This window comes from Propithecus coquereli, unplaced genomic scaffold, assembly GCF_000956105.1.
Source record: "Propithecus coquereli isolate 6110/MARCELLA unplaced genomic scaffold, Pcoq_1.0 Scaffold228, whole genome shotgun sequence".
Lineage (NCBI taxonomy): Eukaryota > Metazoa > Chordata > Mammalia > Primates > Indriidae > Propithecus > Propithecus coquereli.
In genome coordinates this window covers 1,287,223-1,298,283 of record NW_012147819.1, presented here as the reverse complement: position 1 = coordinate 1,298,283, position 11,061 = coordinate 1,287,223, and the positions used below count along the sequence as shown (strand labels likewise).

General features: G+C 41.0%; 1 protein-coding gene across 1 annotated transcript in view; it reads right to left on the bottom strand.

The window, feature by feature from the left end:
* Window positions 1-11,061, bottom strand: part of TRIM2 (tripartite motif containing 2) — a 142,784-nt gene that overhangs the window by 36,354 nt on the left and 95,369 nt on the right. Inside the window, exons 2-3 of the mRNA XM_012645265.1 lie at window positions 9,808-9,989; window positions 6,102-6,339 (exon numbers count right to left, since the gene is read on the bottom strand). Of these exons, the coding sequence (XP_012500719.1) occupies window positions 6,102-6,339; window positions 9,808-9,941 (372 nt within the window). The 5' untranslated portion in view covers window positions 9,942-9,989. The remainder of the gene's footprint in view (window positions 1-6,101; window positions 6,340-9,807; window positions 9,990-11,061) is intronic.

The following is an 11,061-nucleotide window of genomic DNA, read 5'->3' as shown; positions in this document are numbered from 1 at the left end:
CTATCAATATTCCAACTTCCTTTTTTTGCAGAAGTGAATAATCTACTCTTAAAATTCATTTGAAATTGCATGGGACCCTGAATAGCCAAACAATCTTGAAAAAGAATAAAATTGGAGGACTCACACTTCTCAATTTCAAAATTTACTACAAAGCTACAATAATCAAAACAATGTGGTATTAGCATGAGGATAGGCATATAGATCAATGGAATAGAATTGAAAGTGCAGAAATAAACCCATACATCTATGGTCAATGGATTCTTGACAAGGGTGTCCAGACTGCCCAGTGGGAAAAACAGTCTTTTCAACAAATGATGGTGAGACAACTGGATATTCACATGTAAAAGAATGAAACTGAATCCTTCCTTCAAACCATATAGGAAAATTAACCCAAGATAGATAAAAGACTTAAATGTAAGCTAGAACTACAAAACTCCTAGAAAGAAAACAGAGGTAAATCTTCATGGCCTTGGATTTGGCAATGGATTCTTATGTATGACACCAAAAGCAAAAACAACAAAAGAAAAAAAAAAGATATATTGAACTACATTAAATTAAAAACTTCTGTGCATCAAAGGACGCTACTAAGAAAGTGAAAAGAAACCCCACAGAATGGGAGAAAATATTTGTTAGTCACGTGTCTGATAAGGTTGTAATAATAGGAACATATAAAAAATTCCTACAACTCAACAACAAAAAGATAACCCAATTTGAAAATAGACAAAGTGGCCTGGCATGGTGGCTCAAGCCTGTAATCCCAGCAATTTGGGAGGCAGAATTGGGAGGATCTCTTGAAGCCAGGAGTTCAAGACTAGCCTGAGCAACGTAGCAAGACCCTGTTACAAAAAAATAGAAAAATTAGCTGGGTGTAGTGGTGTGCCCTTGTAGTCCCCCCTACTAGAGAGGCTGAAGCAGGAAGATCATTTGAGGCCAGGAGTTCAAGACCAGCCTGGGCAACATAGTGATACCTCATCTCTACAAAAATAAAATAATAATAATAAAAAAAGTCAAACATAGAATTACCATATGACCCAGCAATTCCACTCCTAGGTGTGTCCCCAAGAGAATTGAAAACATATGTCCACACAAAAAAGTGTACATGAATGTTCATGGCAACATTATTCATAACGGCCAAAAAGTGTTAACCACCCAAATGTCCATCAATTGATGAAGAGATAAATAAATTGTGGTATACAATGGAATATTATTTAGCCATAAAGAGTACTATATATGCTACCACTTGGGTGAACCTTGAAAATATGCTCAGTGATGGGAGCCAGACTCAAAAGGCCACATTTTGTATGATTCCATTTATACCAAATGTCTATAAAAGGCAAATCCACAGAGACAGAATGCAGACGGGTGGTTGCCAGAGGTTAGTGGGAGGGAATGGGGAATGGCTGCTTGATGGGTGCAGAATTTCTTTCGGGAGTGATGCAAATGTTCTGGAATTATTAGATAGTGGTGATATTTGCCTAACTTTGTAAATATACTAAAAACCACTAATTGTACACTTTAAAACGGTTGAAATATTGAATTTAATGTCATGTGAATTTTACTTCAGAAAACAAAATTGACTGCAGCTTTGAAGAGACAGCAGCAGACCTGGGTCATTATCCCCAGTTCCATATCCTAAGTGTGTCTTGGGAAGCAAAGATCCTGAAATCATTTTGAAGTGTCAACAGCTAGTCATTCTCAAAGGCTCGTGCTGGAGATCTGACAGCCCTGGCTCAAGCCAAGAGCGTGACTCCACTGAGCTCCTCCAGCTCCAGCGAGATCATGCTGGTGCTCCCTGGGGCGGGTGGGCAGGCCAGACGCCAGCATGAGCTTATTGTTGTTGGTGGGTCACACACCCTTTTTGTTCGGCAGAAGAGGAGCCTGGCAGGACCACATGCATTCCTAATGTGACAAAGGTCAGGGTCTTGCAGCCATCCCTGAAGCTTCTTGGGGGCATTGACAGTTGATGCCGGTGGGGGAAGTGGGGACTTGTTAGTGGCATTCTTAATGAGGACCTCTCCTTTGCACCTCTTAATATCCTCACTAGTAAGGCACCTACACAAGCAATAACAGGGTTTATTGATTGTTTCCGTTCCTGGGACCAGGAGGCATGAGCTCAAATGTCTGCTTTAAGTGCAAAGAACCTCTTAGATCACTGACCATTATTCCTCTTTTTCTTTTGTATTTGGACAATGCCGCTGGCAGTTTAATTAGAAGACAGATAGTGTCACAGCACTTAAAGATGACAAGCGTTCATCTACACGTGCTAATCGGCACCAGGCAGTTAGGATGACAGCACCCTGCTTTATTGTTAATTACGCTATTTTACTAACCTTCAGAAGCTTGGATTGTTTTCAAAGATTTACCCAAGGCAACTAACTGCAGCAGTTTATCTAGAATATTGCCTGCATTTGGCTTGAATATGCAATGAGGACCCTTGTTTCAAAGCATCAGCAGTGAACTCCTACAATCTATAATCAAACAATGGAATGATTCAAGACACATGCTGCTAATTTTCCAAGCCCTCTTGTCCCCTAATGTTGCACATTTTGATTGTGTTTAATTTTTACTACAATACAACAATTACAATTAACATTCTTTTATCAAATCTTTATCCTCATCTCTAGCTATTTCCTTAGAAATATTTCTATTAGTGGAATTACTGGATTAAAAGATGAGAAGTTGCATAAAATATTCATTATATTTGCCAAATTGACATAAACTTTCTGAAGAGCAATTTACCCTTCCACCCACAGCATATGAAATTTTTTCCCCTTCCTTTTCTTCTTTGGCCTTGTTTTTTTTTTTTTTAAAAATCTGTAACTAATTTCAGAAGATTTGATTATTTGTAAAGCTTAACATCTTTTTCTCGTGATTATTAGCCCTTTATATATCCCCTGTGAATTTTCTGAGTTCTTTGCTCATTTCTGTTTGTGATACTCATATTGTCCTTAATTTCTGCTCTTACATATTAAGAATTTGCTGGAATGTTTTCATTATTAATTTTACAGCTACTATCATAAATTGAGTTATTAGTAGTTTTCTTTTTGTTCTGTCTTCACTAAGTTTTGGTATCAGCATTGTAAGTGTATCATAAATGAATTGAGGGCTTCCTATCTTTTCTTAGGATCCAGAAATGTATACACTATGAATTACATCTGTTATTTTCTTTTTTGTGTGTGTTCCATATTTTTTTTTGTTTTTCTTTTCCTAACTTGCTGAGTTGCATTCTTTTTAAATAAAGGAAAATACTTAAACCTATAAAATTTCCTGGGTATAGATGTGACTTTGCTCTATACACATGGTAGTTAAGGATTCCACTTCCAATGTTTTGTAAATAGCCCAATTTTGCTATTTTTGATTAAATAATTATATGCTTTTAGAAGACATTTAGGGTTTTTTCCATAAACATGTGTTACTAATATAATTTTGGTGCATTGTGGTGCAGGAACTTGGTTTACACAACGGAAAAATGTAGTGATGTTTTCTTTGTGATCTAGTATAAGATTAATTTTAACTGCTCAAGTTCTCACAGTCTTAATCGCTTAGTTTAACAGATTTTAGCACATGCCTTTTTATTTGTGCTGATTCTCAAGTGAAAGAGTACTCTCTTCTCGGAAATTTATCCTCTCTTCTCCAGGCCTATGATGCTATTCTAGTTCCACCTCCTATCATCTCTCATTTGGACACAAACTCAGAACTGGTTTCCCAGCCTTTGGTCTCTGCTACTCCATTCCTCCATAATGTCACTAAAATACCCATCTCCTGTTTACAGGGTTTTAATGCTTCCGCACTGCCTAAGGAACCCAGGTCAGTTGTTTTCTTAATGATATTCATGGGCTTGTCCCAATCTCTAGGCATCTACCTTTCCCAGCTTATCCCTACAATTCTTCAACCCCCCTGTGTCTCACCCTCACCTCCCCTGAATCCACGCTCTACCTAGGGGTATAGTTAACACCGTCCCTGCTCTCCTGTGGCCACCCTGAGCTACAAGCCATTGCCTGAATTCCTTGACTTTCTCACTTTACTTATGGAGGTAATCTTTCCGACTGTCGGGATTTCTCTTTCTAGGTGATAGCCCCTTCACATCCCCATTTATACCAAGGTCTACAGTAGGTCTCCTAACATTCTTATGTCTTTACTTCTCTACATGTCAGGTCTCCAAAGAGCCCCATTTTAAGAAGCTTTTAAGGGCATTCTTCAAGGGGACTTTAAGGACTGTTGTACCTGACAGAAATGCCTTCCCAGAAATAGTAATTAGAATGTGAGCCCCAGGCAGAGCCGGCCTCAGCATTCACTAAGAGCCAGTGTGAGAAATGGTCATGAGAATGCACCACTTAAAGTTCTTTTCACAAAATTTGCATGGTAACTCTCCCTTGGAGTACAAAGTGTAGAAAAGCTCATAGTTACTAATAGCCTGGTGTGATTTCAATTAAATAATGACAGATATGTAATCCACTGTGTCACTGTTTTATTTTGGCTACTGGAAGGCCCAGGATTGCTGTTCCTCCAGGTCTAGCTTTTATGATGTGTCAACCAGCTTTGTGACTGTGCCAGCCTGTTTCTCCACCTATAAAATGAAGGTAACCAACACCTACTTTGCAGAGTGGGGTTTAAGGAGCCAAGTATGGTGTCTGGCAAATTTGTTGACAAATATGTATTGATTGACTGCCACATATGCATTGATTGACTTCCATGTAGGTCCTAGGGGTAAAATTAACAGATCCCTGCCCTCCTGGAGCTCACCTTCTAGAGGGAAGGCCAGAAGACCAATAAGTGAAGGAATACATGGACAATGGCAGACTGGCAGACAGACCACGGTGAGCACCGTGCAGGAAATAAACAAAGCATGTGGTGGAGGGCAGCTGGGTAAGAGGTGGCCTACGTCAGCACAGTTAGGGAAGACTGCTGTGTGCAGGAGAAATGCACCCTGACATTTCAAGGAAGAGAATGAGCCAGCCACATCGAGAGGGAACGGAGCGCCTCAGGTAGAAGGAACAGAACAGCCAGGCCCTGAGGTGGGAAACCATTTGGCAAGTTCTGAGGCCACTGAGGCTACAGCACAGTGGGCAGAGAGAATGGTGTGCGATGAGGTAAATAAAAGAGACAGTAGTATGGCTAATAATAATTGCTTTGCTCTAATGATTGCTTATTTGACTTAGTGGTTTTACTATCCCTGGGCCTTTTATTATAAGCAGTTTCAAATACTTTTGAAGTGGCCAACAGATAAAGACTGAGGTGGATAAAGTCCTTCATTAGAAATCATTTTAATAGCTAACATTTATCAAGAGCCTACTATGTGCTTTATATGACTTAAACATTTAATTCTTCCAATAATCCTATATGGTAAATACTATTATTACTTCCTTTTCACCTATGAGGAAACGAGACACAGAGAGTTTAATAAACTTGCCAAAGCAGGGAATGAGTTTAAGAGCAGGATTTGAATCCGGGAGTCTGACTTCAAAGCCAGTGTTCTTAGACACATGACACAATGCTGCCTCTTTGGGTTCCATAGCTATTATCAATCAGTTATTTGGTGGTACACACAGGTCCTTCTTGAGTTTGTAATAGTTATTGTGCTTGCTAGAAGCAAGAAATATGTTTGGAATTCATGATCCATAAACTACTATCAGAGATTCATCTAGCTTCTAATTCTATTTATTAACGAAGAATAGGGTCTAATGTAGCATGAGAAAAATTTCCCTTACAAGAAAAATAAGAACTCTAATTAACATCTTAATAATTATTCTCAATTTACAGAACTCATCCCTTATTAAATCTTTATCTATAATGCATTACATAGATATTTATGTGGGTTAAAATATACCCAGCTTGCAAATAGCTACTGGTTTGCCCTCCTGGGGATACCAACAATGTGTGTCAAGCAGACACAATGAAGACTGACTTTATTATTTAAATAGTTCTGGTCAGAGAAGGTGAGCAGGCCAAGCAGTCTGAGGGCTGGTAAAAATCTTTTTTATAATAATTACTCATTTTCCAGCTGGAGTTCTCTTTCAGTGTATAATCTGAGACGTGACCAAAGCCTACCCAAGGCCACAGCCGTCATGCTCCCTGGCAGCGTCTGCCATTGAGTCACTTACGTTGCCATCATGGTTTGGGCAAGAGAGAGGCTTTCCAGCAGCCACAGCGGTGACCGTCTCCAGGATGGAAGACTCCTCGATGTTGCTGCCTGGAGTTCGCTGCAGCACGTCCATCAGGTTTGTGATGAAGAAGTTGTTCTGGAGCGCGGCCACCCCTTTCTCGGGCAGGATGGAGGTCTGGCGGCACACTGGGCAGGAGAGGGTTAAACTGTGGGCGGGAATGTAGTTCTGCAGGCACCTGTGGCAGAGGCAGAGGTGGGAGGACAGTTTAGCCTGGGGCAGCTCAGGGGACAGGACTGCCCCCTCTTGCAGGTATCATATGTGTGTGTTCTCAGCAACTACATGGGCTGCTTGGCAGAAACTCCCATTGTAGTCTCCTCTACTAGGAAAATAACATTTCAGACACCAAGAGGTGCCTGGACTCACACTGGCCTTGTCAACTGATCAGGCAAAGGATTATACTCAAGGAAAAGAAAAATGTCATTGACTTTGGTCATATATCCTAGAGCCTGGGCACACAAAGTGTGGTCCATGGACTAGCGGCACCGGCCTCCCTGGGGAGCTCATTTGGGAGAAATGCAGACTCTTAGGACCCATCCTGGACCTGCTGGATCAGACCGCCAGGCGATTCCTACACACGTTCCAGTTTGAGAAGCCCTGGTCTACAATATCTAGTGTTGGGCTCACACATTTGTGGACTTTTACTTTTTCAAGAAACATGTCAAATATTTTTATTAGCATTTTTTTACATACAAATATCATGTAATATCTGACTAATATCATCATCAGATATTAAAAACACATCAAAGTGGAAATGTTTGCTTGAAACAGGGATGGGACACCCAGAGTCAGAGACACACTGTCTCTTTTCCTTGTCTCTCTACTCAACAGGTGTCAACTTAATTCACGGAACGTGTCACTAATAACGACTAACATATATGCCGCTCACTAAATTCAAAGTACTTCCACTGAGCCTATAAAGTAGGTACTATTATGATTTCCTTCCTTCCTTCCTTCCTTCCTTCCTTCTTTCCTTCCTTCCTTCCTTCCTTCCTTCTTTCCTTCCTTCCTTCCTTCCTTCCTTCCTTCTTCTCTCCCCCCGTCCCTTCCTTCTTTCCTTTCGACTCACTCTGTCACCCAGGATAGAGTGCAGTGGCATAATAGCTCACTGCAGCTTCAAACTTCTAGGTTCAAGAGATCTTCCTGCCTCAGCCTCCCTAGTAGCTGTGACTATGGGTGTGCACCATGATGCCTGGCTAATTTCTTTTTATTTTTTGTAGAGATGGGGTCTTGCTATGTTGCCCAGGCTGGTCTCAAACTCCTGGCCTCAAGCGATCCTCCTGCCTCAGTCCCTCTCACTACAGCACCTTTGCATATACCTGAACTTCTTTCTACTCACTCCCCTTTGCTTAGTTAATTTTTACTCATTGTTGCGGTTTCTGGTTAATCATCACTGCTGCAGGAAACCCTCCCTGCTGAGCAAATTCCCCTATTATATGGTTTCCTGTGTACTTCTGGTGTATAGCACTTGTCCCTGGTTTAATTTCACATTAATCTGAGAGATTAGGGGGTTAGTGACTAGCTCCTTCACTGGGCTGTAAGCTCCATGAGGCCAGTGACCATGTCCAGTTTGGCTCTCCTTCGAGCCCTGTTGATGGTGTTTTGGAAGGTGTGGGGCTACGAGAGTGACTGTGAGATGCTCTCCCAGTAGCCAGTGTGGATGTCTAGCAGAAGCCGGACATAAGGCTCCTAGGGCTCTGTCTCCTGACAGGGAGACAGCTGTGAAGTTTCGTCTCCACCTCAACAAAAATTTCCCATCTTAAGGAAACTTGGCAGCACTTTCAAAAGGAAATAATTTCAGTGTGCATGATGCTAGAATGATTTAACACATAGCATTCGATAGAGACTTGCTATGGTCGGATCTCCCAAATCTCTACCACTAGCTATTGGATGGGGCACAGGGTCGGGCTAGACCCAATGGAGAGGATGGGGCAGACCCGTCAGAGTGAGGAAGTAGGACCCAAAACACAGACTGACTGGGCACTGAACACTGGGGGACGGGCAGTTCTGCCACGCTCAGGCTGAGTGGCTCTCAGTGTTCTCTGTGGACTGACGGCCGGGCCATGCTGAGGCCTACCCCGTGTGTCCCCCCCAGGGACACACGGACATTAGCTGCTGTTTGTGTTGTAGCTATAGCCATCGTGGGGGCGGGGGGTGGTGGGGAGAATCACACCCTATTTAATTATTTTGGAATATGAATTATAAAGCACTCAAGCCAAATGTAAAATGAATAAAATAAAAAGTATTAGTGCCCTGTATACCACCACTAAAACAAACAAACAAAATCCCCATATTGGCTAGGTATGGTGGCTCACACCGTAATCTAAGCACTTTGGCAGGCTGAGGCGGGAGGATCGCTTGAGCCCAGGAGTTCAGGACCAGCCTGGGCAACACGGCAAGACCTCCAAAATTAAAAAATTAGCCAAGTGCGGTGGTGCACACCTGTAGTCCCAGCTACTCAGGAGGCTGAGGCAGGAGGATCGTTTGAGCCCAGGAGTTTGAGGTTGTAGTGAGCTATTATTTTGCCACTACACTATAGCCTGGGCAATAAGAGAGAGATGCTGTCTCTAAAAAAAGGCCCCAAAACCCCATATCCATGCATGTGTGCATGGAAACACACACACAGACCCCCAAACAATCAAAAAACCACAACTACCAGTAACAAATCTGCCATCTCCCTCCATTCCATCACCACCACCAAAAATGTGGTTATTCTTTTGCAACTGAGACCTTCCAAAGTTAATCAACTCAAAGAATGATTAATCAGGTAACAAATGCATGGTAAATGTAATCAGCATAGATTTGAATCCATTTGAAACACTGATTTCCTGTTCTATAATAGATCTGAAGCATATTAAATAATAATACAAAATGTATTTAACAAAGTGCTATAAAACATAATTACCACATTTGTTTTTAAGAAAGATATATAACCTTACTAGGGAAATACTTACAAATAAGCCACAGATAAACTACTTACTAACAAATTTCTTATGTTTAATTATTTATATGATAAGTTAAAGAATGGGGTAAAAGTATACTTTGATAACTGATTAACCCCTCCAAAAAAAAAAATACCCTATCAAGAAGGATAAAGAAGTATGTTTTCATATATAGTAAATTACATAGTCAGATAATTTATTATATATATGTATATTTATAGTTTTTTCTTTACCTAAAACATCATTGTGTTCAAATGTGACATTAGTATGTATTTAAAGTGTCTCTGGAAAGGAAGCTGTCCTTTGAACTCACCCTCATATATGGTGTTTTACTTGATTTGTTATATGGAGGAAATGATAGATTTTTAACTGGCCCTCACCAAAGACCCTCTCTAGGGGACTGCTGTTGGCAAAAATTGTTTCACAAAGAACAAAGGGAAAAATTTAAAAATTTTTTCATCTTAAAATACTTATTTAATGCTCCATCTCTGTGGAAATGAATCAGTAGTTACTGGATTGCTTTCTTCCACTTGTAATGGTTTAAAATAAAGTAAATTATTGGCAACTCCTGATTCTATTTTTTGATGTCTATCAGAAGCACAAGAGATTTGCTGTCTCCCAAAAGGTAACTGCAGAATTCTGGGAAAGAATCCAATGGGAGGCCGTAGGAGGTCAGCCCTTCTCCAAGCACAAAGGAGGCTTACCTCTCGCAGAAAGTGTGCAGACAGGGGAGAACCTTGGGATTCTTGTACCGTTCCAGGCATATACTGCAAATCAGAAACTGCTTGTCAATCTGACGCACCACAGGACTTGGGATGTTGGTGCCTTCACTGGCCATCCTAGACCACTGACATGGGGGGCCGGCTGTCTTTGACCCTGCACGCTGCTGCTGTCAGACAAAAAACCAAAATGGAAAAATATATAATAATCTGTAAGTGCAAGTCATTCATTGACTCTTTCACTATAGGCATCATGTTATAAATACAGGTATAAGTCAATGTTAGTGACCTCGAAATGACCATAGCCAACCTTTATTGCTGTAGAAGGACTACAGTGAGCTCCCTGTCGTTTGTTTCGTAAATCAATAAAATAATTAAGCTGGGCACAGTGGCTCATCCCTGTAATCCCAACACTTTGGAAGCCTCAGGTGGGAGGATTGCACGAGGCCAGGAGTTCAAGACCAGCCTGGGCAACATAGTGAGACCCTGTCTCTACAAGAAAATAATCACATGTTCACCATGCAAACAAAACGAATTAGAAGAGGGTGTGTTGTGCAAAGGGATATGCTTGCTGGGTTTCAAAGCAGTGGTGACTGAACGGATAAATACTTATATAGCTATGTCTGTATATGCCTTCGGCCATGACTATATTTGAATACATATTAGCCTTTTATATTCTTATTAAAATAGAATGTTTTCCCAACTATTGTACTTGAAGAGATCAGAATATGTCACCCCAAAATATGTCACTTTGGCATAAAGATTATTTTGATCTGAAGGCTATGAAGAAACAGCAGACACAAGAGGAGCTCTCTGTCCTCCCCCATCTGCCTAAAATCAGGGCATATATTTCTCTCTTACACGGAAAATTTCCATTTCTAAATGTGTCCCTTTCTCCCATATCAGGAAGAGAAGACTCTTAAACTCTGGAGGCTGTACAGAGATGTCCCTGCCTAACAAACCTTACTAAACAAACCTGATCTACCATACATTTCCTAGTCACCGTTACACAATTTACTGTCCTAAGAGTCCAAACTCCCTTTTCCTTTGTCTTGTCAGTTCTCCACAATTTATCGCCCTTTGTTAAAATAGTATATAAACCCCCAGGTCTAACTGCCTCTTTGGGTTTTCACTTCTTTTCTGTGAAGCTCTTGTTCATGTCAAATTAAAAATATAAACATCAGGCCGGGCACGGTGGCTCACACCTATAATCCTAGCTCTCTGGGAGGCCGAGGCGGG